This window comes from Aspergillus pseudotamarii (genome assembly GCF_009193445.1).
Source record: "Aspergillus pseudotamarii strain CBS 117625 unplaced genomic scaffold BDV38scaffold_16, whole genome shotgun sequence".
Taxonomy (NCBI): Eukaryota; Fungi; Ascomycota; class Eurotiomycetes; order Eurotiales; family Aspergillaceae; genus Aspergillus; species Aspergillus pseudotamarii.
In genome coordinates this window covers 84,897-112,147 of record NW_022475030.1, presented here as the reverse complement: position 1 = coordinate 112,147, position 27,251 = coordinate 84,897, and the positions used below count along the sequence as shown (strand labels likewise).

The window sequence follows — 27,251 nt, the reverse complement described above, 5'->3', positions numbered from 1 at the left end:
ATGTCTTACAACCCCGATCCACCTGCCCGTGAAGGGATGCGGTATCATGGGGGCCCATCGTACCCTAAAATGTCCTTATCTCCCGTGCTCATACTGTCGCGCATATGGGCACATCATTGACGATTGCCCGTCTTGTCCTGTGTGTGATTTATAGTATGTCATCGCAAGGGGCATGAACGTTCATGTAGCCAAAGAAAAATGTTTCAGCATGAGATACCGGGATCTGCATCACGGAAGCGTGGGAGCTCAGGACCAAGTCAACAACCCAGCAAACAACAGACAGTTTCATTTACCTCTCAATGCATTTCACCAAGCCCCCAATCACAAGCCGCTGAGGCGAATGGAGATAATCTAGTAAGGGCATCAACGTCTTCTGTTATACTGAACGCTAAAAGAGGTCCAGGAGTCCTATCTCATCACTCCAGTAATCAAGTTTCCAACTCTTTGTCAAACGATAAGCACAATCATGGACTACCTGGTGAAGCAAGCTGATATTAATTTGAGACATATTCCATACAAGCATGTTATCGGTACAGTAGGTAAGGAAGAGCTTATCGATGTACTTCTTAATGGCATTTGTCCAGAGATTACGACGTTGGAAGGACAGATTATAATAACTGAGAGGTAAATATTGACTTCCAGTATGGACTCATCTTGCAAGTAGCTCTGACAGTCCGGATCAGGCTGGTTGCCATCCATAAGAAGCAACTCCGATATGCAGTAGCCCTCTGGCGCCGAAACAGTGGCTATTTGGACTTTGTCCTAGATGATCGAAACAGTGCCTACTGGCGGGCTTATGTAGGCCAGTCCAGCAATCCTACCCAACGAATGGGTCAGCACATAAGATGCATACGTGATTGCAATCGTGAGAGCTTGCACTACTATATTATATGGATGGGGGCTCCGTTCAGATCAGCTAATTTCATCCGGCTGTGGTCAATACCATATATCGCTATGGACCTACCTGAGCTGCAGCTGATTCGCCAGAATATTCTAGAACTACTAGTAGCAATGTGCCGTGCTTTTCAATCCCTTCCTCCATCAAGCTTAACTCAAATTTTTGGAGAAGATGCGGACAACCCTAACACATCTGTGGGACTTAACATCGTTTAACCTTTGTTTCAGGAATTGAATCTACGAAAGGAGGCATGTCAACACTTTACCAGGCAAATAGAAAGCTCTTCAGACCCCGAAATCCGGCTGCGGCCGAGTTATAGGTCAAGGGAGAAGGCTGGGGAAAGGAAGACGAAGAAAGCAGAGAGTGCCCCTGCAAAAACACCAAAGCCAATGATGAGACTAGAAGATTTCTGCGCTGCCATCTTGTCTGCCGTCGCAGCAAAACCTGATCTTGCGCATCTTCAACTACCGGATTTCCATAAAGAAGCCGACCGAGAGGATCGTGTCGTAGACCACATTGACTTCGCCCAGTAAAAGGCACTCCCGGCGGTCGAAATCTGGAACCAGACTAGGGCTGGTGAAGTCCCCAAACTGACGACGCCAGTTGGAAGCATCCATGCATATATTGGCATAGCGCTGGACCATATTCTTCTGGGAAATACAAATGAAGACTCGCTCCTCAGTCTATTACCCTGGGGTATCAAAACCTTACAAATTCCTTAATCTGGGTCATACTTTGCGCTATTATGAGGCTGCTTCTCTGTTTCAGCAAAGGATAATGCCTATCAGTGCAGGAGAATTCGAAGCCCTTCGCGATTTTAACCACGACTTAATACAACAAAGCCGGCTGAAGGTGATAATTCTGTGCGGATCTTTTGACCCGTACATTCTGATCCCGAAGAATATTCCCAGCATTACTGTTGATTTCGAAGGGTTCAATTTCAATATTTTCCTTGAGGTCAATGCTCAGTGTATCACCCGGATCTACGCACAGTCACCTACCTCCATTGAGATGCTCCTAGAGAATAAGTGGCGAAATGCTAGACAGATAGGCATTCTTTTCAGGTTCGCAGCGCTTATCACAGAGACACCAGGGATCTGGGCAAGTTTTCAGAGCACTGCAATCACGACTACCGAGATAGTCAGACTATATTATGACGAAAGGCTAGTAAGTCCTGAGACAAGGTCGGCTACTACGATTGATACTCTGAGCTCCAGCATCCGGTTCTGGCTCTACACAAAAGGGTTTAAAAAGGATGAAGATATTATTCGCCTCCAAGAAAGAGGATCCAGCTTAGCTGAAGCTCTTCTGATGCTAATGACACTTCTTCCATACCGACCGGCACATATAGCAGGCAGTTCCCAGAAGAAAACTATCATTCCGAGCCTGACCAAAGGACGAGGCATTTTGAAAGAAACAAGCCTGAGCATGTCATGAATTTACTTGTTGAGCTCAACGCGGATTGGTTTCCAGACGGGACATACTCGAAGAAACGACTGTCTACACTCGAAAAAGAAATAAACACCGACGATCCGAATTCTTATCTTAGGAACACATCGGTGAAGTAGAGAGCGCTCTCATGCAAGTCTCGTCAGAAGGTCCGCTAGAGGACTCTACTATTGAGGCCGCCAAGGAAGTCAGGGTTAGGCGAATACTGGATGCAGAGGTGCAGCTTGCCGAAGACCCAGATTCTGTCCTTGAGATGGCCGAAGAACAACTCAACGAGACAGATGATACTCCGCTGCATGCTCTAATTCAAAGTTCATCGCGTATTCCTGGTGACTCTAGTACGCGGGATACCATATCTGAACCGATATTCAAAACACGAATACAACTGCTCAATGGTGGTCGCTATTATAACGGATGCAGAAGGCAAAATCTGAAAGTCGATATATACTTGCCGATGAACATTATTTGCTACAATAAATGTTAACAAATATCCAGAACAAAGTCTCCTGGTTCGAGCAGAACTCAAACAACCCGGTGAAAGACATCTCAATTGTTGAGCTCGAAAGGTTTTAGATAGCGATGCAGGCGCTCGTCTTGCGATTGCCGCTACCAGAGAAGAAGGTGGCCGATTTATTACTGTTTATACAACCAACCATGGTTTCTGGGCTCCATACAAAGCCAACACATTTGTGGATTGGCTGAACGGCATTGGTTACGTACAGATCTGCCGGACACCGAGAAGATACCTTCATTTCCAACCTCAGTTACTAGAAGGTTTACCTGAGGAGCTGAAGTACTTTGTGAATGGGGGTTGCACAGACGATAAAGGGGTTAAATTTAAGAATGAGTTCGAGAGGGAGAGCAGCAGAAGGCAAAGATAGTGATGTCTTATGCTAAGAGATATCCTTGTTTACAGAATCCAAGCACGACGGGACATCTACATATGTACTTAACATTATGAAGTGGTTCTCGACCAGAAGGATAGACGCAGTTCCTCGAATCAAAAGAGGAGAAGAAACATATGCACTTTTTTTCTTCCCCAAATGTACGTTGGACCCTTAGACGACATCCTTGCTTTTGTGTTGAGACAGAGAAACATGAGCTTTACTCAAGACGAGTTTCAGAAATCAAACTTTCACTAATGGCAAGGTGGTCGAGTGGTTAAGACGTAAGACTTGAATCCCTCTTGGATGATATCTTATCCCTTCGGGGTCGCGCGTTCAAATCGCGTCCTTGTCGTTTTTTGCTAAACTTTTTTCAGTTCTTCCTCAACAACGGTGGCTACCGCTCACAGGCGGTAGGTAAAAGACACTTCGATGTGATTTTCTTATTAGTGTGTTAAGCGCTGTTTACAACTTGGTCGTATATGACAAGACTTCATACTACCCTAAGGCCGCAAAATCCTTCATCCGAGGCAAGGTGGTCGAGTGGTTAAGACGTAAGACTTGAATCCAACATTGGATGTTATCTTATCCCTTCGGGGTCGCGCGTTCAAATCGCGTCCTTGTCGATGTCTTTTTTCCTTTTTTTGGTACCTTCCCTTCCCCTTGCCCTTCCTTTCTCCACATTTTCTTTCCTGGAATATCTTATACCTCTCAGTTCTACTCCGTACGTTTCAACACAAAATAGATAAATAAGGTTCAGACTATCGCGAATAATCTGAAAGCTATATTTTCAACTTCATTTAACCTTCTACTTGACCCCGTGGATCGTGTGTATCAGAACAGAATCGATGCCATGCTGTACCTGTTATGTCGACAATTCTGGAAATTGGTCGACATCCATCTTCGATCTCGGATCGTCCACTCCAATGCATGAACAATGGAAGTAAGGCTCGGGAATGATTGTTAGTACAAATAATAGGTCTCCAGGACCACTTAGCTGCTTAGGAACTATTAACAATACAAATAACAGTACATGCCAGATGTGGGTTGATTGATAAGGAAGATAATAGGATGCACAGAGATGCTGCGCATTAAGGAGAAGCATCACGCATGAGCGATGAGGTGATCATGTCATTCTACTGTTGCAGTAGTATTATAGTAGCTTTTAGTCCCAGTCGTCATCATCGTCTTCTACCCGGGACTGCTTTATCTTCGATGGACGATTGTCATCTGAGTCGTCAGATCGCTTCTTCAAACGTACATCACTCTCCTTGAGGGCGCCTAAGTCTAGGAGCATTCTTTCGAGATCTATCGAGGCATAGACATTAATACCGAGACTTGACACCACATAGAGAAAAGCTCCTCTACTGATGGACATGGGTATGGCCTTACCTTCGATCGTCGTCCGAGGACCCTTAAGTTCCTTTAGTGTTACGAGCTGTCTTCTTATCTCACCATCCTTATACACTAAGATTGTCGGGGTGTTTCTATCCGGATACCCTTCAATGCACATATTGCCGCGAATCTCGCAGAACTTGATGTCGCCAAACTTAGTAGCCAACTGCCGCCATAGCTCCGTCAAGCGCTGCGACTCAACATTGCCGCTCGTTGATGAGGACAGATGCACAAGTACAAAGGCGTTATTAGATGCCTCAGTCACCTCTCTTGCGTAGTCGACTTTCTGCAGAGGGTAGACTTGGTTGTATAGACTGGTTTTCTGGAGCGTGGAGAGCTCGGCAAGACGTTGCTTTCTGCATTCCACATTAGAGATCGGATCTTACCAATATGAAGCCGTAAACGTCGGCGGCATCATACCTGTATTGTTCAAGGAACTCTTCATCCTCTTCGTCCTCAAGCTCGTCTAGTTCGTCTAAATCCTTATCTTCTAGTCGATTCTCGTAGGCTTTGCGCTCCGCTTCAACAAGAGCTTCTTGAATGAGAGGTTCAGGGTCCTGAGGCTTCTCCGGGATAATTCCGTGTTTGCGGAGAATATCGTTCCTGCGGCGGGGTGAGTATTAAGATTGTATGGGGTGGGAATATGGTGGGGGCGCAGAGGCGGACCATTCTGTATCTTCGTTGGGGTTGACTTCAACTTGCATGGTGGAACGATGTATAGCAAGGCGCAATAATCGAAATAGAGAATGTCAAGGGGGGGGAAATGAAGCAAACCAAGTGAGTAGAAAGAAGTACGTATCAGTCAACCATATATTTACGATCTCAAAACGGTGATGATGCATGCCGCGTGTTTGCATGGTTTGCAGTATCAGCCACGGTGGCTTTAAGCCCACAGACGCGGAAGGCCTAAGTAGACTAAGGCCACCTGGAGATTGTTGGATGCCATCTGGACCTCCTCGTCCGACGCTTTGGCAGAACATCCATTCATTCTTCCCTGGGACGGGTTTCTCATATCCTCCACTCAACTTCGTCCCCATATTCGCTCCCTACCCCGTTCCCCTGCCTCTCCTGGAAGATAATGAGGGTGCGCTAATCGCTGTTTCACCGCCTGCACGACCTACAACTAAACATTGGGACCTGACCCGCCCTTACTCGATCATTGACTCCGACGTCACTTCAACGGGGTTTAGTTCCTATACACAGAGTGTGAGATAGAGAGTCTCAGCTGCTGCAATTCCTGCAGCCCGTCATCATGAGCTACATGAAGAAAGATGAAGACGCCGACCAGACTATGATCAAGCTGGATCGGACCTCCGTCTTCCAAGATGGTAAGGGACTACCACAAACAATCCCCCCGGGGTCGCATTAAGTGTACAGGGTCCCTGTGGGCTAAACTTCCTTATTTATCTACTTCTAGCCCGACTGTTCAACACCTCCCCGATCTCTCCGCGACAATGTCGTACCCTTCTGACCAAGATTGCGGTCCTCCTTTTCACCGGGGAGCAATTCCCCACGAACGAGGCGACTACGCTGTTTTTCGGTATTTCCAAGTTGTTCCAGAACAAAGACCCATCGTTGCGGCAAATGGTATATCTCGTTCTGAAAGAGCTTGCCAACACTGCCGAGGATGTTATTATGTCGACTAGCATTATCATGAAAGATACCGCCGTCGGTAGCGATGTGCTCTACCGGGCGAACGCTATCCGTGCTCTGTGCCGCATCATCGATGTAAGCGCATTGCCAACCTTCTTATCGCTGAGTGTGAGCTAATTGTTTGTTGGAAAAGGCGACGACTGTGCAAGGTATTGAACGATTGATCAAGACCGCAATTGTTGACAAGACCCCCTCGGTCTCCTCCGCCGCCCTGGTCTCTTCGTACCACCTCCTCCCGATCGCCCGTGATGTTGTCCGCAGATGGCAGAGTGAAACACAGGAAGCAGCATCGTCCGGAAAGCAATCGACTGGATTCCTTGGGTTTGGTGGCAGCTCTACCCATGCCATCTCGCAGTCGAACTTCATGACACAATACCACGCAATTGGCCTTCTCTATCAGATGCGCTCGCATGATCGTATGGCTCTTGTGAAGATGGTTCAGCAGTATGGTGCTGCTGGTGTGATCAAGAGCCCGGCTGCACTTGTCCTGCTGGTGCGGTTAGCAGCGAAGTTGGCAGAAGAAGACCAGAGCTTGAGAAAGCCTATGATGCAGATGCTTGATGGCTGGCTCCGACACAAGCACGAAATGGTCAACTTCGAGGCGGCGAAGGCTATCTGCGATATGAGGGATGTTACCGATGCCGAGGCCTCTCAAGCTGTCCATGTCCTGCAATTGTTCCTGTCCTCTCCCCGGGCGATCACCAAGTTCGCAGCTATCCGCATTCTTCATAACTTCGCAACATTCAAGCCCCACGTGGTGAACGTTTGCAACCCTGACATCGAATCGTTGATCTCAAACTCCAACCGCTCCATTGCTACTTTCGCTATTACCACGCTGCTCAAGACTGGCAACGAGGCCAGTGTCGACCGTCTGATGAAGCAGATCTCAGGCTTCATGGCTGATATCACCGACGAGTTTAAGATTACTATTGTTGAGGCTATTCGCACGCTGTGTCTGAAGTTCCCCAGCAAACAGGCCGGCATGCTTGCATTCCTGAGCGGCATTCTGCGGGATGAGGGTGGATATGAGTTTAAGCGGAGCGTCGTCGAGAGCATGTTTGATCTGATCAAATTCGTTCCTGAGAGTAGGGAAGATGGTAGGCCTTCCCGTGCCCTTGATGTTTCGTAATGCTAACGTAAATCAGCTCTCGCCCATCTCTGTGAGTTCATTGAAGACTGTGAATTCACCAAACTGTCCGTTCGGGTTCTGCACCTTCTTGGTGTAGAAGGCCCCAAGACTTCCCATCCTACCAAGTACATTCGCTATATCTACAACCGAGTTGTTTTGGAGAATGCAATTGTACGAGCTGCTGCGGTGACAGCCTTGGCCAAGTTTGGCGTTGGACAGAAGGACCCAGAAGTGAAGTCAAGCGTTTCCGTTCTTCTCACACGCTGTCTTGATGACACTGATGATGAAGTGCGTGATCGTGCTGCTCTCAACCTCCGTTTAATGGCCGAGGAGGATGAAACAGCGTCGCTTTTCCTTAAGAACGGTACGCTTAGTGGATGAAACTTCTCTGGCCTGATTTGTTTGCTGACGGATCTAGACTCTATGTACTCTCTTTCCACATTCGAGCACCAGCTCGTGATGTACGTGACATCGACGGAGAAAGAGACGTTTGCCGCGGCATTTGACGTCTCTACGGTCCCGGTTGTTACTCAGGAGCAAGCCCTGGCCGAAGAACGGACCAAGAAACTCACGACTGCAACCCCCACACTCAAGGCTCCATCCACCGGTCCCCCGAAGAGCAAGGCCAATGGTGTTGCCGAAGCCGCGACCGTTGCTGCCACCCAGAAGTACGCCGAGGAGCTTATGCGGATTCCAGAGCTCAAGGAGTATGGCACCTTGCTCAAATCTTCTGTTCCCGTCGAACTTACCGAAAGCGAAACGGAGTACGTCGTCACGGCGGTCAAGCATATCTTCAAGGAACACATTGTGGTGCAGTACGATATCAAGAACACTCTGCCGGATACTGTTCTAGAGGATGTCACTGTTGTTGCAACGCCCTCCGAGGAAGATGTTTTGGAAGAGGAGTTCATCGTGCCCGCCCCCAAGCTTGCGACAAACGAGCCCGGAATTGTATATGTTACGTTTAAGAAACTTGCTGGCGAGAACAGCGTACCAGTCACATCATTTACAAATATTCTGAAGTTCACTAGCAAGGAGATTGATCCTACAACTGGTGAGCCTGAGGACAGCGGATATGAGGACGAGTACCAGGTCGAAGATCTGGAGCTCACGGGCAGCGATTATGTTATTCCCACTTTTGCTGGCAGCTTCGATCATGTCTGGGAGCAGACTGGTGCAAACGGAGAGGAAGAAAGCGAAACTCTGCAACTTAGCAACATGAAGGGCATATCAGGTAGGCCATTTCCTAGCCAATTTTGTCAAGTGCCAAGTACTAAGCATACCACAGATGCCACCGAACAATTAATCTCCGCGCTATCTTTGCAACCTCTTGAAGGAACTGACGTCGCCCTCAGCAACAGCACACACACGCTCAAGCTATTCGGAAAGACGGTATCAGGTGGCCGGGTTGCAGCCCTGATCAAGATGGCATTCTCCAGCAAGACCGGTGTCACAACGAAGATTACCGTTCGGGCGGAGGAGGAAGGCGTCGCACCGGCTGTGATTGCATCCCTTTCCTAAGGTTGTAAATTGTAAATGGTAATGGAGGAGGTTGTCATGTCAGGAGACCTACCCCTGCAACGAGTCCTGCATTATGAGATCGGACTTGTTTCGTTTGTTCCTTTCCCAATTTTTGATAATCCAGATGTCAAGCTAGATTTGATGGCTTCTCTTTTATTCTATCCCCTTTAACCCTTTCTTTGTAGGTCTCTAAACTGCTTTTCTTTTTTTTTTTTTTCATTTCATACTTCTGATCATGTTCCCTTGCTGCTCTTCGTGACGATTCCATCTCATAGCCTTTATTGTAGTTGTCAAAAGCGGTTTTATCCATGTTGATTTGTTAGATAACGCTACTTGAATCGTCGGTTCTGGGATCATGACAATACGTTAATATGGATTTACTACATACCCTTCATGATTCATGTAGAACAAAAAACTGGTAGTACTTCGGAACAGACGCTTTCAGGCAACAATCTTTCAAACCGCCGAATTAGAAACTTTTGTCTTGGTCTAGTCATAAATCGTAGCTAGGCATATATGCATATATGCATATGGTGCAATGTATTAATAAATAAAATCAAATATAATAGACGCCCACCTGCTCCCTATCATCCCGACTCTCTGCTCCAGGCTGAGAACTACGCTGCTTATCCCGTTCCTGGAGAGCCTCATCAATCTCCTCATCCTCTTCCAGGCGCTCGTCCGTGACCAGATCCTCCACGAACCCGACAGAGCGAAGACTCGCCAGCCCCGTATCGAGGGCACTTATCAATGTCTTCGTCTCGAAGTTTAACTTGAGGTCCACGCACGGAAACCCGAATTCTAGTACTTCTAGCGCCAATGGCGGAGACACGTGGCATAAGATGATGAAGAACGAATCTTCCACCATGTCGCCCGGTACGCTTAGGAAGTTCAGATTCGGTAGAAAGGCGGGTATAGCGTTGACGGATTCCGGGGTTAGACCGCGGTTTGAGCCGGAGATGGTGAGGCGTTGGAGGCTTTCGCCTAGCTGCGGACTACTCATGAGGCTGCTCAGGTTTGAGACGGAGAGTTCGGAACAATTTTTCAATGTTAGACTGGTGAGCGCTGGGGGCCAGGAGAAGGTGGGGATTAGGAGGGGGTTGAAGCGCCCGCTTATCTGGAGACGGTGGAGGGAGGGGGGCCATGGTACTTTAGTAGATTCGGGGTCGGTCAGGATGGTTGACTGTGGAAGGCGAAGGGTGACAAGTTTGTGGAGACGGCTTATGGCCTGTTTGAGGTTGAGGAAGGGGATTGCTTCGTGGACGAGTGCGAGGTCGAGGTTTCGAAGGTTGGTGCATTTTGATAGCGCTGGGAGGCTGCTTATGCTGGACTGGAGTGTCAGTTATCTTCTGAATGATATATATATATATATATATATATATATTATAGTCTGAGTGCACAGGTATACGTACGAGAAGGTTAGGGTGGGGGCGACGAATACTTCTAGATTCTCTTTGACTCGGCCCAGAAGTCTCGCTGTGAGGCTGTTAGAGCTATGATAGACGAGGTGACTGAGGTTTAATCGATGTACGAAAGTGCCGAGATTCAATTTGTTCTTCCGTGCACCAATTGGCGGACTGATGGTTTCCGTGAACCTCCTGAAGGAGACCCCGGAGTCTACTCGAGGCCTTTCATAGAGGGGTGCGATAGCTGCGGAGTACCATTGGCGTGATACCAAACAGCAGGCATGGAGGGTCTGTTGGCGATCGAGCTCATTCCCGTCGACGTAGGAAATGATCTGCACAACGACTTCCGTGGGAAGATGAATATGGCGAGAGGTTTGCATCGGGGGCGTTCAGATCGCTGATTTCCATGGTAAGGTTGTCTGGACTCTGAAGCCGATCTTTGTGGTGGAAGTGGAGTCAGTGTGGGAGAGACTAAATAAGTAGTATTAAATGGCTTTCTTTTTTTCGGAGAAATGATATGATATCATGGGGGTCGGTGGCCGATAAGGAGATAAATTGCCGACAAGTCGTGACCACTTACTTCAATAGCCTGACTCCGAGTAAACAATACCTGGACTCCTCAGCATCTCTCATCAGCTTTTGTTTACCACTCCTCCAACCCATATTTTCTCCCTTCCCTCCTCGTTATCCCTTTATTTCCTGATCAGAATGCGGCCTCAAGGACTTTGTCGGTCCTTCGGTCTGCTTCATCGCGCGGCTACTCGTTCGTTCTTAGAGACCGGTACCGGTCGCCGATTCATTCAAACGACAACCACCTCCCCGCCTCGGGTCCCAGACTTTGCCTTCGCCTTCGAGTAGGTATACTATGCCTCCGAGCCCTGCCTCAGCTTCAATGTCTAATTGTGTGACTAGCATCGACGGTGTCCTTCTCAGATCCTCCAAGCCCATCCCCGGCGCTGCGGAGTCATTAGCTCTCCTCAAGGACCAAGGAATCCCCTTCATTCTCTTGACAAATGGCGGGGGCAAACATGAGACGGAAAGAGTGGCCGAAATCAGTGAGAAACTTCAGTTGCCATTGGACCCCTCGGTGATCGTCCAGAGCCATTCCCCTTTTGCGGAGCTCGTACGCGGACCGGATGAGCAGAGTTCTCTCGAAAACAAGTGCGTGCTAGTAGTTGGAGGTGATGGCGACCGCTGTCGACAAGTTGCAGAGAGGTACGGTATTTGCATGCACCAGAATAACATTAGCGATAAGGCGCAATTTTGACATAAGCCCCAGGTACGGCTTTAAAAACGTGATCACACCCGGTGATATCATCATGGCCAACCCGACGATTTGGCCTTTCTCGAATGTGTTCAAGGACTACTATAAATCATTTGCCAGACCGCTCCCCAACCCCCAAGATCCTAAAGATCCGACCAAGGGCCTCAAGGTTGACGCCATCTTTGTCTACAATGACCCGCGTGACTGGGCTCTAGATGCGCAAATAATCATGGATTTCCTACTTTCGTCGCAGGGTGTCCTCGGTACTCTCTCAGAGAAGAATGGACAGTCAGACTTGCCGAACCGGGGTTACCAGCAAGATGGGCAGCCACCTCTCTACTTCTCGAATCCCGATCTGTGGTGGGCTGCAGCCTACCATCTGCCGCGTCTCGGCCAGGGTGGATTCCGGGAAGCGTTGGAAGGTACCTGGGCTGCAACGACTGGGGGCCCGAGCAAAGGCGTTGAGCTTAAGAAGACGGTTATCGGAAAACCGTACCAGGGAACTTATGAATTTGCAGAGAATCAGCTCCTGCGGAACCGCTCCCGCGTTTTTGGCGCAGAGGCCAACATACCTCTACGGAACGTATACATGATCGGAGACAACCCCGAATCCGATATTCAGGGCGCCAATACATATAGGAGTCCTCATGGCAGCAATTGGCATTCGCTTCTCGTGCGGACTGGAGTCTACAGTGGAGGGGAACCTACATGGACACCAGATTCCATCCACGACAATGTCAAGAAGGCTGTCGAGTATGGCTTGAAGACCTCTAAATGGTAGGTTTAGAAACATCATGTAGAGGTGGTCATGCTTTCGCGAACCACTACCTCCAGACTAATGCTGCAGCTGTAGAAGCTTTAGCATATAGACAAGATCGGCAGCTGTTCCTCCTTAAACTCACCTTGAAACTTTTCATGCTGTTGAATGTATAGAGATATTATACTAATTTCATCCGTTCAATGATCTTTTTCTAATAAGATTCGAAGACATTGGAGCTCCTATCCTCAGCTTTAGTTCGGCCGTTCGATTAACTAGACAAATGCGCGGGATTGCCTTCCACATACTGCTCGCGCGTAAGACTTCGAAATTAGATACAACTTCAAGCATTAGGGCTAAATCTCTCCAGCGACGTCCACTACTTACTAGCCGCTGGCCTTACTCCGCAGCTCTGGGACCACTGCTGAGCGCATAACTAAGTGCCTGAGGCGTAAACATGGCGGCCCGAATCATGTGACACAGCCCCTCATAGGGCTTAGGGCTGCCTCCATGCGGTGGGGTGAGTCAAAGTATTGATTGATTGAAGGTGCAAAGCTCACGCCGTCATCGGTTTGATTGTAGACTTCCCCTTATCGCCTTCTTTCTCAAGGAACCATTCGCGCAACTAACCATGGCGGACTCCGAATTGCCCACTCGCCCTAAGCCCGAGGAGACCCCCGCCGCAGTCCCCGCGGAGGGTGCGGAGCAGAGCAAGAGCGCCAGCAAGAACGCTGCGAAGAAGGCCGCAAAGGAGAAGGCTAAGGCCGAGAAAGCTGCTGCGCGCGCCGCCCAGGAGAAGGCTCAGGCCGCTGCTGCTGAGGCCAACGACACCGCAAAGGATCTCTACGGCAATATCCCCGAATCTGAAGATGTCCTCCCCACCACGAAGTTCAATGATATCACCGACGACCAGTACGAGAAGGAGATCACCGTGGTCGCTCGTGTGGACAATGCCCGTGTTCAGAGTGCTAAGCTGGCCTTCCTGATGCTCAGACAACAGGGCAAGAAGGTGCAGGCTGTTATTGCCGCTGCGGAGCCTATCTCGAGACAGATGGTCAAGTACACCGGTGGATTGAACGTCAACTCCATTGTCCAGGTTACTGGTGTCGTCAAGAAGCCCCAGGTTCCCATTGCCTCTGCTACTCTCAGTAACCATGAACTGCACATCCGCAAGGTCTACATGATTGCTGAGGCCGCTCAACAGCTTCCTATGCAGGTCAAGGATGCCGAGAGACCGCCTCCGGAGACCACCGAGGAAGGCAATGAGGTTGACGCTGATGGTGTCCCCATCGTCACTCTTAAGACCCGTCTCGACAACCGTGTCCTCGATCTGCAGACCGAGACTAGCCAGGCTATTACCTGGATTTCCAGCGGCGTTGCAGAGCTGTTCGCAGAGTACATGATCAAGAGCGGCTCGCGGTGGATCTTCACACCAAAGCTGGTTTCTTCTGCTACGGAGGGTGGTAGCAATGTTTTCGAGGTCAAGTACTTCAAGAGGAACGGATACTTGGCACAGAGCCCGCAGCTGTACAAGCAGATGTGTATCGCCGGTGACATGGAAAACGTATTCGAGATTGCTCCTGTTTTCCGTGCGGAGGACAGCAACACCCACAGACATTTGACTGAGGTATGGCGGCAACAACCCCTGACATGACTCGTCTTAACATAGCTAACTGAGTTTATTCTAGTTCTCCGGTCTTGATTTCGAGAAGACCTTCCACAGCCACTACCACGAGGTCTTGGATTTCGCTGAAGACCTCCTCGTCTTCATTCTTACCCAGCTTAAGGAGCGCTACAAGGATCAGATCGCTGTTATCCAGAAGTCTTACCCCAAGGCTGGCGACTTCAAGCTCCCCAAGGATGGCAAGGCCCTGCGCTTGAACTACATGGACGGTGTCGCTCTGTTGAAGGAGGCTGGTGTTGACGTCTCCGAGCAGGAGCGATTCGAGAACGACTTCAGCACTGCCATGGAGAAGCAGCTTGGCCAGATCATTCGCGAGAAGTACGACACTGATTTCTACGTCCTGGACAAGTTCCCCATGGCCGTGCGCCCCTTCTACACCAAGGCCGACCCCAAGGATGCCCGCTTCTCCAACTCGTATGACTTCTTCATGCGTGGTGAGGAGATCATGTCCGGTGCCCAGCGTATTCACGACGTCAACGAGCTGATGGAGTCGATGCGCGCCAAGGGCATCAACCCCGACCAGGAGGGCTTCGAGGACTACCTGAATGCTTTCCGCCAAGGCTGCCCTCCCCACGCCGGTGGTGGTCTTGGTCTGAACCGTATTGTCATGTTCTTCCTGGGTCTGCCCAACGTTCGTCTGGCGACTTTGTTCCCTCGTGACCCCCAGCGTCTGCGCCCATGAGCGTTCTAGGGTTGATATAGACGGCTAAGAGTACTTTGTACCGGCATGAGATTAAAAACAAAAGATAATGGGACCATGAGACCGACATGTTATATTAGCACGTTCAGCGCTGCAAAATCCGTTTGTGTAGATGGTAGAAGAAGTAAATTCAATTCATTGAAATACAGATATTTAGAGGTGGCCCAAGCTCCCGGTGGGACCTCCCCAAACTTCTTTTCTAGTCCGCCGAGCCCAGTCCAGGAACATCTTCAAGAATACCCTCCCACCAAAGGCCATGTCCAGCATACCCGATAAGCGCAAACAACCCAGTTCTCTGACTGGCGGGACCCCTTATGCGAAGCGATCCCGTCCTTCTTACGCAGAGAAAGAAGATGAAGACGAGATGGCACCAACCGTAGCTCCGTACGAACGTCCTCGGAACAACCCGATCTACGGACAAAAGAGCGCTTTCCCCGGTCTCGACATCGCTGGTGACGATGAATTATTCTACGGTCCAGCAGAGGACGGTATGGAATATCTTCGCATGGTCCGGTAAGGTCACATTACTCCCTCTTTGCTTGATTATAACTGTACCTTTTTGTTGCCTTTCCGTTTGCTAAACGCCTGCGTGTATTTGCTTATCTGCAGCCCGCGATGAATGCGATTCGATTCTATCTCGATTCTGGAGCTAATGTTGGCCATACTGTGAAATAATAGGTCAGAGGCTAATTCACTACCTTTCCTGTTTACCGCGCCTCAACCGACAGATCCGCCCGTCGAGGAAACCAAACAAAGTGAAGCCGAACAGGACTCAACAGAAGGCCAACCCGAGGAAGAGAAGAAAAAGAAGGAGAAGAAGACAGATATCGCCCAGGAAGGTTTCTACGTGGATGGGGTGTATGTCGCGGCTCCCTCAACTACTCCGAAGAAGCAACCCGATACCACCGAACCAGCGCAATCAGATGCGCAATCGAGCTATTACAACCTTCTACACCACCGGTTCTTGCTCCTCCGGTCTATACTAAAATGTACGCCACCGTCGACGGCTATAGCGGCGCTAGATGAGTCGCATCCGATAAGTCTACCGCGACGCTCGAGAGACGCGCGCAAGGAGTGGCGGCGGCTGTTGTTGGTGGCGGACCCGCAGACAGTGCAGTTAGCGTGTATGGATATGGATAGTGTGCTCGGGGTGCTGGAGGTTATGGCGAAGCTAATGTCGGAGAATATAAGGAGTGGAGATGCGGAGCGTGTTCGACGGATCGGTGCTTGGGCTTGGGGTTTACTGGGCAAATGTCGCGATGTTGGGCAGTTGGCGTCTGAGGAAGTGGGTGATATTCGGGACTTGGGAAAGCGTGCTGCGAAGATCTTGCGGAAAATGCGGGAGGAGGATGAGAAGAAGCGCTCGGCTGGGACCGATGGGAACCTGTCGAGTGGAGAGTCGGATGATGAGCATCCAGCTGATGATCAGCCTCGTGCGGAGGAAGAAACGAAAGAGAATACGGAGGCACCCAGTGATCCTCCTTGCGAATCTCTCGACCACGACATGCCGGACGTGGAACAAGAGCCTCCCGCCGAAGACTTAGAAATGGCTAAAGCACGGCTACAGGCTAGAATTGAGCAAGGCGATGAATCTAAATCGACCGAACCCGAGGCTCAGGAGGGCGAGTCCAAGACTGAGGATAATGCCGCTGAAGTCGCCATGCAAACCCGGGCCATGCTGGATATGATTATTACGGTTGTCGGAGAGTACTATGGCCAGCGCGATTTACTTTTGGCCAGAGAACCCTGGAACGAGTCGACGACTTGGTTTTGAAAAGTTGATTATCCTTGTCCATAATCTATGAAGTACTTACTCGTCGGATGCTGTTTCCTGGCCGACGATCATTTAATCAGCGCTTATCAGTGGAAGGCGAAACAAACTGCATAAATAAGATACCCCAATCAATCGCCATTCACTGTTGAAAATGGGAATAAATCCATAATTTACATACAAACCATGGTATTCAGTAACAGTAAATCAAGCATACTGTATGACGAGTCAGTAAAACGGTGAGCCTTGCGTCATTACCGGTGAGGCACAAATTTATACGTTAAGAACTTTAAGTCCGGTGACTGACAAGCTTATCAGTCATACTCCCCGACTTTATTTCCTTCAAACCTCCGTCATTCTCCACCACCGCCAATCCATGGCGACAATCTCCTCTCAATCCACGAATCCCTCCCAAACACCCACTCCTTAACCGACAAACAAAGAACCCCAAGAAAAGAAGAAGAAAAAAAGAAAGCCCCCAAACGCATGGCCCCCTAAAAACCAAAAAAAGAATACAACAACAACAATGTCCCCAAACCTCGAAATCACAATCCCAACAACCAGTCTCTCCCCAACCTCACCCCCCTACACAGTCTATAACCTAACACTCCGCCTCCCACTTCGCTCCTTCACAATCTCCAAACGCTACTCAGACTTCCTCACCTTCCACAAAACCCTGGTAACACAAACTAACGCCGACCCACCGGCCCCCCTACCGTCAAAAACCTGGTTCAAAAACACCGTCTCAAATGCCTCTCTCCGCGAAGACCGCCGCCAAGCCCTAGAGGCCTATCTCCAGGCCATAAACAACGCCGAAGATGCCCGATGGCGTAACTCGCCCGCCTGGCGCGCATTCCTGAATCTGCCGTCGGCGGCGAACACTTCGCATACCTCAACGAGACTTCATGCGGCGATTACGGACCCCGGGAGTAACGGTGTGGGCGGGCCGAATAATCCTATCTCGGATCCGACGCTGTGGCTGGATGTGTATCGCGATATGAAGTCGCATTTGCATGATGCGAGGTTACATTTGACGCGGCGGGATCAGGAGACGACGCCGCAGAAGCAGCATGAGAGTTCGGCGCGTGCGAAGAGTAGTCTCGTGAGGGCGGGGAGTTTGATTGCGGCGTTGGAGGAAGGGTTGAAGGTTATGGGGGAGACGGCGAATCGTTCGCAGAGTCCTAGTGGGAGGGGAAGAGGTGGTTCGTTGGGGGATGGGGAGTTGCGGCGGAGGAAGGATCTTCTTATTAATGCGCGGAAGGAGAAGGATGGGTTGGAGGATCTGTTGAATGCTATGGCGGCTAAGAGTCGGGTGGATAATGCGGTGGCTTCGGCGCAGGATAAGGAGGCGCTGGTTGGGAGTGCGAGTAGGAAGCCCGCGAGGTCGGGGAGGGTGTTGGGGAAAGAGACGGAGAGGACGCGGGAACTGGATAACCAGGGAGTGCTGCAGTTGCAGAGGCAGACGATGGAAGACCAGGATCAGAGCGTGGAGGAGTTGTTGAAGATTATACGAAGGCAAAAGGAATTGGGCATTGCTATCAATGAGGAGGTGGAGATTCAGAATGCCCTTCTGTCGATAGCTAATGAGGATGCTGAACGGTATGTGGTTGCTTTGGTTTCCCTTCTACGGTTGGATTTCTCATTCTTTGACTAATGATTTAAACAGGGTAAACCGTAAAATCGATATTGGGAAGAAGAGGATAGGGAAGATATCCTAGTCGGGTCTATGCCCCTGTATCATTTTGTATCATTTAGAGCGTTCTGCAGGCATCCTACGCTTTGGCCTGGTTGGTCTACTCTAGCGAGCATGGGATTTGAAATGGGAGTTATGGCATTATTATAATGATATCGTTCACTTGTCATATCGATTGTCGTCCAGCCCAACCTGGAACCACCTGCTCAACATTCATTTTGCGGACATGAACTGCAAACCACAGTTAGTCTAGATCACTCCTTCATGTTACTGAGACTTACTTCTTTGGCCTCCGTATCGGTAACCCTAGATTGATCCGACTCGCGCTGAGTGACAAGTCCCAACTTGCTTCGTCGAATAAGCCACCACAACTCTTCTCGATCTCCTCCAAGCTTCTCCTGCAACAACTTATCTTTGAGCTGGCCCAGGAAGTCATTGTACGAGGTAGGCTCTTCGTAAGATACCAACTCATCACGCATCATTCCCAGCGCTTCAATGACCCGGTCGTAGTTAGCATCACCGAGACTGTGTTTGATTTGATCTTCAACGATGGTCATCATCTGCTTTGTAGCGTCTTTGATGGCCTCAATATTCTCGGCTTGTGCAAGAGTCTGCTTGAATTCGGGAATGGCATTGTTGGGAGATATCTTGGCGCGCTTTTCATGATGAAGCAGGGCGTCGACGTCGAGTCCAGAGAGGGGCTTCTCGGTTTCGCGAGTGCGCTTGCGGCCCTTCGCTTTGGGAGGAACTGGTAACAGAATTAGCAGCCTGACAGACTTGGCTGTGGGGGAATGTCCAACCCTTCTTAACATCGGCTATCTCGATCAATTTCTCTAGGTGTTTCTGCGATTTCTGAATGAGATCCTCTCGCAGATGTGAGAATTTTGTCAGTCTCTCTGAAGGAGGAGGTATGGGCTGGTCAGGATGTATGGCCCGAGCACGGATGGCGGTGTCAATCCGGTGCAAAACAGGCGAGTACAAGTCGTCGATAGGGAAGGTCTCCACTGGATTCCTGGTTTTGTCAACAAGAAGATATTTGGAATCCTTTGAGGCAAAAACCTACCCATCTTCATCTGTGTCGACAAGCTCCATACTATTCACGTACTTGCCCATCACATCGAGTAAATCGTCATTAGGAAGATTCCGATGTTGCGTCACAACCTTTCCAGAAACAGTAATCACCTTATCCAGAGGAGGGAAGCGATACGTTCGGACATCTTCCGCGAATGGTAACTGGACTTCGAGAAGGCACTCATAATCAGGCTCGATCGAGGGCGCGAGCAAGACTATAATTGGAGGTTTGTTCTCTTTCATAACTAGACGAGCAACAGCATAGCATTCTAGCTCAAAAAGCGCGTGTATAAAGGATGAAAGGGCAAGAGCTGCCTTGTCGTTGGCACGTTGTGCGATTATGATGTTTGTGTTGGACATGTGCATATAACGTTGATACTATTGTTGTGTCTTAGCGCATGCATCAAGGCGACTTCAGCAAGACATACCTGGTCTGTCTGGATGAAGCCCATCAACTCCATCCCTGCGAAAGTATCGAGTATCGTGATGTTCTCATCAGTTTCGCTAATGTGAACTGCTGTCCGTCCATACTCATATCCTTTGGCGAGGTCATCTCGTTCGATGTCGATTTTCCCACCCGGTGCACTTTTGTCTTCAACTTGATATGTTCTCATGGTTCTCACAGTCGTGAGTCCAGCATCACCAGACTGGCTCCCTTTTTGGGCAGCAGCAGCCTCAGATGAATCCGCCTCTTCCTGCCCAGCTTCAGGCTCTGAGCGCAGGACGAAAGAACTTGCGGTCGGCGGCTTGGCCGGGTAAGTCCGGTAGTACCTTTCGACAGGAATGCGGAGAGCAGAGTCATACTCCTCTGGGTTACCTAGTTGGAGATATCCTTTGAAGCTTGCCATTGACCTAACAGACTTGACACGGGGAATGTCCAATTCAGCCACAGCCTGCTCGAATGTTCCATAGACTCCATCACAATCTTCCACGAGGGTACGCAAGAGAGTTTCATTTTCGGCCTGTTTTGATCATTAGATAAGATTCAAGCTACGTGAGAGATATCGTTACCTTGCGAGGGTCTTTGTCTTCTTCCTTGTAACCATACTCAGGGTCATCGAAATCAATCCCCCTGCTTGAAGTTAACTTTTGTTTCGTTGCTGTTTTGTAGCAAACCACTGACATAACAACAAGTTCGATATTATCCTCCTTGACCTTTTTCACTATTTCGTCCAGGTCCTCATCGCTCATGCGCCCCTGTCCGTTGGTGACCAAGACGATCTTGCGCCTGTACTTCAACTTCTTGCAATGAGTGATGATCATCTGAATTGCCAAGATGATAGCAGAAATAGCTAGAAAACAAAGTTTAGTAAGTAGATAATAGATCCTAGTGGCCTACAACAAGCTTACCGTCTCCCTTGTCCGTTTTGCTCGGCTTCAATTCATCCTCCAGTTTTCGAATGTCCGGCATAAGAAACCTTGACGTCGTCAGTTTGGTGCACGAGCCAATCTATCATATCATGAAAAGCATACTGTTTGATGTTTGACAGAACTGAGATGTTAGAGAAATGCAAGTCATCTTCGAGTTCGTTGGACGTTTCTATTCTTTTCATCAGTGTATGAACCGCATACAATATTCAGAAGTATACATACCAACTGTCCTGAGTCCGATCACACCCATCATGGCAGTTTTACGGCCGGTGGCCACCTTATTTGGAATTGAGCAAGTTGTATAACAAATAAAGCTCCATTGCGGCGGATGGCACTCACTGTCCCTGTAATGCGGTCCCAGACATACTGCATGGCCCATTCAAAATCAGTCACTGAACGGCCATTGCGACATTCTGCCATGGACCTCCCAACGTCCACAATATACACAGTTGCTTCCTTGTCCGCCATTGTGAATTAGGTGCGGTCTAAATCATGAGACTATCCAAGAAAAGTCGACATTTAAACTAGATGTATAAGGCACAAGGCACCTTCCGCTAGGCGACACGATGACCAGGCAGACGCGTGATATTTCCCGTTTGGGTGAAGGCGGGACGCGAAGGCACATGACATCATGGACATACGGAAGGTGCGTCGAAAGAACAATTTCAGCATATAACGGTGCGTGGCATTATGGGTAAATCATCAAGTATTCAATATTGCTACATGGACAGTTAATGAGTCTTGTTTCATAATTTTATTTCATTGTACTATGTCTATAATATGGTATGATATCTCCGCTTTCTTTATCCTTTAACCCCAAGAGCAAAAACGCCGATCCTAAACCATAGGCAGTTTCGAACTGAGATCGTGACGGTCCTTATAAGCCTCGGTGATCTCTTCGAGGCATCCGGCAGCAGCGGCAAAGAAGCCCAAGAAGGTCTTGCTAGGCGCAAGAACTCGGCTCAGGTACTCGGGGTGGAACTGTACCCCGACGTACCACTTATGATCCTTCAACTCAATGACTTCCATACGCTCGCCGGCCTCGTCTTTTCCAATGAAGGACAGTCCACCCTGCTCCAGCTGGCCGATAAGCTCAGGGTTCACCTCATAACGATGGCGATGTCTCTCCCAAATCTCTTGCTTCTCCCCGTACAGCTTGCGCAAACGAGACCATTCGGTACCAGACTGGAACACAGTCGCCCGCTTTCCAAGGCGCATTGTACCACCCATCTTAGTCTTATCGATCTCAGGCATGTAGATAATAACAGGCTGCTCGCAGGTTTCATCGAACTCGGCGCTGTCTGCCTTATCCATACCGCAGACATGTCGAGCAAACTCGACCACAGCCAATTGCATACCAAGGCAAATACCAAGGTAGGGAACGTTGTTGGTACGGGCCCATTGGGCGGCCAAAACCATACCGGTCGTACCCCTCGAGCCAAAGCCACCGGGGACAAGAACCTATAAATGTCAGTATTTAGTAGACTTTGCCAGAAGGATAAAACTTACTCCGTTGGCGGTAGTCAAGTTATGCCACGCGGAATAGTATTCCGCAGGGCTGTTTGTCTTGTGCTCATCTTCCAGATGAGTCGATTCGATCCAGATCAGATTCAACTTCTTGCGGCAATGCATGGACGCCTTTCGTGGACAATTAGCATCGACACAACGTCTACATGGTAGCTCAAACTCACATGTTCCAGCGCCTTGCTCACACTCATATATGAGTCATGCAAGCTTGTGTATTTGCCAATCAAGGCAATCGTCACAGTCTCAAGGGAATGCACTTGGTTCATAGCCAAGCCTTGCCATTCCTGCCAGATGAGCTTACCATTGTCAACAAGCTTCTGATCCTTGGGGATAGAATCGGTTTTAAGGAGTTCACTAAGAGTGCTAAGGAATCCTTGTTGCGCCAGAAGGATAGGAACCTGATATGTGGTAGAGACGTTATGTACGCCAACAACCTGATTCCGTTCCACTTGGCAAGAATTGGCGATCTTTTGAATAGTTGCCTCCTCCAGGGGCGTCTCGCAGCGACATGCAATGATGTCAGGTCTGAGACCAGCACTACGGACATCACTGATGGCCCTCTGGGTAGGCTTGGTCTTCTGCTCCGAGCCAATTAGAGGAACATAGCTGACTTGGATTTGAAGAAAGTTGTCCTTGCCAACTCGTCTTTGGAGCTGAGCCATGGCTTCAACGAATGGTGCGCTCTCGATGTCTCCAACAGTACCGCCCAACTAGAAAATGCTAAATTAGTCTAAGATGCGATCGTTCGGTGTTTCCCTGTACTCACTTCAACTGATACATGAGTTAGCAAGCCCTAACATATTATTTGCTTGGGTGTACTTACTGATACAGACGTCAGGCTCCCTTCCAGACTCATCCACAGAAACCTTAGCGACCTTCTCAACCCACTACATATCACGTTAATGCACTTCCTAACTAAGTTAGGCTAAATTCTAGGACGTACGTTCTGGATTTCATTCGTCAGATGGGGGACGATCTGCACCGTCTTTCCAAGGTAATCTCCACGACGCTCCTTGGTGATGACATGGTGGTAGATCTTGCCAGTAGTGATATTGTTATCACCGCCAAGAGTAACGCCGAGATAGCGTTCATAGTTTCCAAGATCCAGATCTGTTTCTGCACCGTCATCGCAAACGAACACTTCACCGTGTCTTTTTATTCTGTCAATGAATGCAGGTATACGGGGGGGGATCAAGTGGGACTAACTCTAGAGGCTATATCGAAATCTATTAGCTTATACGGCGATTGAGATGTTCAAGAAGTTTGTAGACACTCACGTTCATAAGACCAGCATCGATATTAAGGTAGGGGTCGATCTTGATGGAAGAGACAGTCAAACCCGCTGTCTTGAAGAGCAACCCACAGCTGGAAGCGATAATGCCCTTGCCAACGCCGGAGATGACACCTGCAGAGGGCCGTTAAAAAAAGGACAGAAAAAGATAGATTGGAAAGCAATTACCTCCAGAAACCAGAACGTACTTCATTTTGCAGAATTTGAAAGTTAGCCCCCCTAGTAGAATACTAGGGAGGGGGGAAGAACAAAAAAAAGTGGGCGCGAATATCCGCTTTTGGTGACTCTATAGAAAAAAAATTCATAACTTACCTAATCAATCATGTGAGCGGTGAGGCGGACAAAGAGGGACGACGGGTGCGGAAAACTAAACGCTCCGCGTTTCCCTCTTACATCACCGACTCCCTCGGACCATCCATTGTTGATCCGAATACATACTCAACTGTTCCATTTTCCACTATGATTGACCCCCGTCCGTATCACATCTTAAGGTTAGTGTTTACAGGCATGCAATCTTCCTAGAAACCTCTTACTTATCGATCTTTCCAGCTATGGCACTTTACTTGGTGTCCAAGTGTATCAGGTACCATGATCATGCAACATCCAGCGCCATTGTCAGTCTAATTCTCAATTGAATAGACCTTCGTTTCCGGGATTGTAGCTTTTAGGGCCCTTCCCCGACCTCAGTTTGCTTCGTTGCAGACCGCCACATTCCCTATTTATTTCTCTCTTCAAACGGCACTTCCGGTGCTAGTTGCTTTGACAGCCAGCAATAATGGACAGTCGCTCGGCATCTCCGGACTTTTGGAGAACCCCAAGACTTTGGTCCCCATGGCCACGGCTGCTGTGACCGGACTTATTAACATGGTCGTGCTTCGCCCTCTGACTGTTAACACCATGCGTGAAAGAAAGCACCAGGGTAAGATCATCAGCTTCGTGATAACGAGGAACGTGCTGATTTAACTGCCCAGAAACCCGTGATGGCAAGAAGAGCTATGACCCTGCTCCCCACTCCAAGGAGATGGTGGCTCTTAACAAGCAGTTCGGCCGACTCCACGGCTTATCAAGCTTGATCAACCTGGTCTGTCTCGGTGCTACCATTTACTATGGTGCTATACTTGGCAAGCGACTGGCTTAAAGGACATGCCTTTGGGCGATTTGATCTGGCAATGTATTTTTCAGTGCTCCATGAGAGGTTGTTCTAGCCTCAATTTTTATTGTAAATAAAGAGATTCAGTCTCATAAGATTTGAGGCGATGCAAATATGTCCAATTGATGCATTATTATTCCGTATCAACACGTACACTACAGCTTAGTTACAGTTATAGAGCGTCTTTAGCAGCTAAAACGGTCCACACACACACAGGAGGGGAGAGAGAGAGGGAGGGAGAGTTTCTCAGTCTCTCTCCTTTTACCAACAGCTTCATAAGAACAATGGCTAATACTAGTAGTATATTGTAGGCCGGAAGCCCAGAGGCCAAGATAAACCTTAAACATGAAACAAGCCCTAAGTACCCAATTAGGTTAGCACAGTATCACCTGCCTAAGCCATGCTAAAGAAAGCTACATTCAAGATAGGTTAAACTCACCGAACATCAAGATAGCCAACTCATACCCATGATAACGAGCACGGAGCAAAGGTGACATGTTCTGGCCTCATTCCGAATGGATCTGGCCCCCAATCATCTCGGGCTTTGGCCCTTTCAATCTTAACTCCTTAAGTACAGTTAGGATAGCCAAGACCACGAGGTCAGTCCGGGTGCCCAATAACGTTCGTCGGCACCTGCGTAGCACGGACTAGCCTAGAAAATCTGGAGTCAGTCTTCGGTTGCTTCTCCCACTAGTCGTACTTGGGGATTCTTAATGCTCGAGCTATCGTTACTTTTTGCATATACTAGCCTGTGCTCTGATTGGCCCGCTCGCAAATGACATCATAAGAAAAGTGACTAACGATTTGGGGTTTAGCCTGATGTATTAAGCCGTCCAATGAAAGCCGTTGTCAAGATTTAATACTGTAGATGGCAGACGAACCAAACATTATGGATCGTTTAGTGAAATTGTCAGGCTATGAATAGATTTTCTTTTAGTCCATTGTCAATGGGGAGAGGGGTATAAATAAGAGTAGAAGGAGGAAGGTGATGGTGTTCAAGTAGAGTCTTTCGTTCTTCAAGTCACTCTTTCATCTTCAATTCAATTCACATATATATACATACTATTTCATTTGTGGAGCTCTTGAATACCATCTATTGAACTTTATCTTATATACAACAGTCCCTCTTTATAATCGTGAGTTATACTTCTCCTGGTCTGCGGCGCGTGTGGATTGAAGCTGATGAAATATCAATCATAGAACATGGGTCTTTCGTACGAAGCGATCGTCGTCATCGTCCTCATTGGCTGCATCGCTGCTGTCCTTATCGGTTATTCCGTACACTCTCTCGCAACCAACGGGTTCCAGGATGATGAACAAAAGCTTGAAATACCATATGAACAAAAGAAATATATGCGGGAACACCGGCTACGCAACTTACACTGGCTCGCTCGGGAAGCCCGTGGTGGAAGAGGTGATCGAGACGTTGAATCGGCCTTTTCTATTAGCGAGGAACATCATGTCTGAGTTGGCAGTGGTGTAAGAAATGGATTATTTCTTTTCACAAGGCTGTTTGCCTTATGCGGAGCCCGGGAGAGAGCATCACTGCATTCGCGCTGTGGGGGATGCCGTGGCTTGGTTAGCCAAGCACTTTTACACTCGGATTTGCCGCAGAAGTCATGAACTTACGACGTCAAAAGTTCTTGTCGATCAAATCAAAAGCATGTCCTGGCGACTTGCATACATGGGACCATGGTCTTGGCTGCTCTTTAATTCGATAATGGCCGCGGTATAGTTATGGGCATTTGCTATTGTACAGTACTAGCGCAGATATACAAACCGATCTGCAACCATTTTGTCAAGAGAAAATGGTGAATTGAATGAGTGCACAGGACCTGATGGAGTATTTAAGTTTAAATAAGCACAAGCATGAAGTAAGCAGTGATCTGCTCTTTGAATATATTCTATACCTCTACAGTAGCCTTCCCTTCTCCTCTAAGCTCCAAGTGACGTCTATCATCAGGTCTTCATTTCCATCTCCGGCATTCCAGAAGCCCTATACAAACCAACATACTCTTCATATTGAATTATTTCAAATTGACGCCTTAACAATCTCGGCTTCCATCATGTTTGCATGGGACCAGGCTTTCATCAGAGCATGATTAAGCACGAAATAAGTCCTTCTAGGAAGGACTCACTTAGAGCAAATCTTGGAGAGATTTTGTCGACCGTGATTTCTCCCTATTCACAATAGATCAATGGTTAGCTGAAGGACAGAGTATTTGCATTATCAAAGGGGGCTCTGGTCACTCTATGTTCCAGTATAAACGTAGAAGATTTCAACCGTCGATCCGTGCCAATAAACTTCGGCAATATCACGCGTCCTAATTCCTTCTATTTCAAGCTTTTAGACGGCAGTGATAACAGGTTGATAACTAACCAGACTGAATACCCATAGTCAAGCCGCTGTGCACTTATAGTCTTCACCACAGTGTCTATTCTAATCTTTGGTATACAGTGAGTTCCTTCCGATATACTAGAGCCAGGTGGTCGCGGATTAGATACAATATCACCTTAGCTTAATTCTACATGATTTTGTTGTCTTTGGTTGTCTTTATGCGGGCGCGCGCGTGGAGAGCTGCGCTAACCAGCATACAAGAATAGCCAAACAGCCTTAGACCATGAAGTCGCTGACTA

General features: G+C 48.6%; 10 protein-coding genes and 2 non-coding genes across 12 annotated transcripts; 8 read left to right on the top strand and 4 right to left on the bottom strand.

Moving 5' to 3' along the window:
• Positions 1-466: 466 nt before the first annotated feature.
• Positions 467-3,345, top strand: BDV38DRAFT_291391 (uncharacterized protein; the record flags this gene model as incomplete). Its single annotated transcript, XM_032061728.1, has 4 exons — positions 467-539; positions 2,067-2,328; positions 2,471-2,826; positions 2,906-3,345. The coding sequence occupies 4 exons, from the start codon at positions 467-469 to the stop codon at positions 3,226-3,228; spliced, it is 1,014 nt and encodes a 337-aa protein (XP_031915387.1). The 3' UTR covers positions 3,229-3,345.
• A 145-nt stretch (positions 3,346-3,490) lies between these two features.
• BDV38DRAFT_t97 lies at positions 3,491-3,586 on the top strand. The gene has a single exon. It is a non-coding gene; the product is annotated as a tRNA-Ser (tRNA).
• Positions 3,587-3,760: 174 nt separating this feature from the next.
• BDV38DRAFT_t98 lies at positions 3,761-3,857 on the top strand. Its single transcript has one exon. It is a non-coding gene; the product is annotated as a tRNA-Ser (tRNA).
• Positions 3,858-3,902: 45 nt separating this feature from the next.
• On the bottom strand, positions 3,903-5,570 carry BDV38DRAFT_242419 (phosducin family protein). Its single transcript, XM_032054098.1, has 4 exons — positions 5,293-5,570; positions 5,047-5,229; positions 4,624-4,982; positions 3,903-4,539 (listed from the first exon to the last, which is right to left on the bottom strand). Exons 1-4 carry the CDS (start codon positions 5,328-5,330, stop codon positions 4,397-4,399), a joined length of 723 nt encoding a protein of 240 aa, XP_031915386.1. The 5' UTR covers positions 5,331-5,570; the 3' UTR covers positions 3,903-4,396.
• A 1-nt stretch (position 5,571) lies between these two features.
• On the top strand, positions 5,572-9,138 carry BDV38DRAFT_242416 (coatomer subunit gamma). The gene is made up of 6 exons (XM_032054097.1): positions 5,572-5,954; positions 6,044-6,354; positions 6,413-7,376; positions 7,425-7,772; positions 7,827-8,642; positions 8,697-9,138. The coding sequence occupies exons 1-6, from the start codon at positions 5,879-5,881 to the stop codon at positions 8,927-8,929; spliced, it is 2,748 nt and encodes a 915-aa protein (XP_031915385.1). The 5' UTR covers positions 5,572-5,878; the 3' UTR covers positions 8,930-9,138.
• Positions 9,139-9,372: 234 nt separating this feature from the next.
• Positions 9,373-10,842, bottom strand: BDV38DRAFT_242410 (F-box domain protein). Its single transcript, XM_032054096.1, has 2 exons — positions 10,342-10,842; positions 9,373-10,254 (listed from the first exon to the last, which is right to left on the bottom strand). Exons 1-2 carry the CDS (start codon positions 10,713-10,715, stop codon positions 9,486-9,488), a joined length of 1,143 nt encoding a protein of 380 aa, XP_031915384.1. The 5' UTR covers positions 10,716-10,842; the 3' UTR covers positions 9,373-9,485.
• A 201-nt stretch (positions 10,843-11,043) lies between these two features.
• Positions 11,044-14,722, top strand: BDV38DRAFT_269853 (aspartyl-tRNA synthetase; the record flags this gene model as incomplete). Its single annotated transcript, XM_032057043.1, has 6 exons — positions 11,044-11,189; positions 11,248-11,550; positions 11,615-12,376; positions 12,727-12,730; positions 13,021-13,983; positions 14,045-14,722. The coding sequence occupies 6 exons, from the start codon at positions 11,044-11,046 to the stop codon at positions 14,720-14,722; spliced, it is 2,856 nt and encodes a 951-aa protein (XP_031915383.1).
• Positions 14,723-14,922: 200 nt separating this feature from the next.
• Positions 14,923-16,633, top strand: BDV38DRAFT_242406 (SIP1 domain-containing protein). The gene is made up of 2 exons (XM_032054095.1): positions 14,923-15,253; positions 15,419-16,633. The coding sequence occupies exons 1-2, from the start codon at positions 14,997-14,999 to the stop codon at positions 16,512-16,514; spliced, it is 1,353 nt and encodes a 450-aa protein (XP_031915382.1). The 5' UTR covers positions 14,923-14,996; the 3' UTR covers positions 16,515-16,633.
• Positions 16,634-16,752: 119 nt separating this feature from the next.
• BDV38DRAFT_242403 (Qc-SNARE protein) lies at positions 16,753-18,953 on the top strand. Its single transcript, XM_032054094.1, has 4 exons — positions 16,753-16,771; positions 16,830-18,110; positions 18,178-18,447; positions 18,515-18,953. The coding sequence occupies exons 2-3, from the start codon at positions 17,038-17,040 to the stop codon at positions 18,227-18,229; spliced, it is 1,125 nt and encodes a 374-aa protein (XP_031915381.1). The 5' UTR covers positions 16,753-16,771; positions 16,830-17,037; the 3' UTR covers positions 18,230-18,447; positions 18,515-18,953.
• Positions 18,418-21,114, bottom strand: BDV38DRAFT_281083 (ATP-dependent DNA helicase 2 subunit KU80; the record flags this gene model as incomplete). The annotated part of the gene is made up of 11 exons (XM_032059458.1): positions 18,418-18,435; positions 18,486-18,952; positions 19,005-19,216; positions 19,268-19,653; positions 19,704-20,237; positions 20,287-20,347; positions 20,399-20,567; positions 20,626-20,693; positions 20,749-20,815; positions 20,869-20,923; positions 20,986-21,114. 11 exons carry the CDS (start codon positions 21,112-21,114, stop codon positions 18,418-18,420), a joined length of 2,166 nt encoding a protein of 721 aa, XP_031915380.1.
• A 208-nt stretch (positions 21,115-21,322) lies between these two features.
• Positions 21,323-23,713, bottom strand: BDV38DRAFT_242381 (putative CTP synthase). Its single transcript, XM_032054093.1, has 9 exons — positions 23,633-23,713; positions 23,451-23,578; positions 23,380-23,387; positions 23,117-23,324; positions 22,997-23,060; positions 22,940-22,944; positions 22,338-22,883; positions 22,156-22,284; positions 21,323-22,107 (listed from the first exon to the last, which is right to left on the bottom strand). The coding sequence occupies exons 1-9, from the start codon at positions 23,655-23,657 to the stop codon at positions 21,484-21,486; spliced, it is 1,737 nt and encodes a 578-aa protein (XP_031915379.1). The 5' UTR covers positions 23,658-23,713; the 3' UTR covers positions 21,323-21,483.
• Positions 23,714-23,820: 107 nt separating this feature from the next.
• On the top strand, positions 23,821-24,744 carry BDV38DRAFT_242374 (DUF4149 domain-containing protein). The gene is made up of 4 exons (XM_032054092.1): positions 23,821-23,955; positions 24,014-24,047; positions 24,104-24,383; positions 24,436-24,744. Exons 1-4 carry the CDS (start codon positions 23,924-23,926, stop codon positions 24,600-24,602), a joined length of 513 nt encoding a protein of 170 aa, XP_031915378.1. The 5' UTR covers positions 23,821-23,923; the 3' UTR covers positions 24,603-24,744.
• The last annotated feature ends 2,507 nt before the right edge of the window (positions 24,745-27,251 follow it).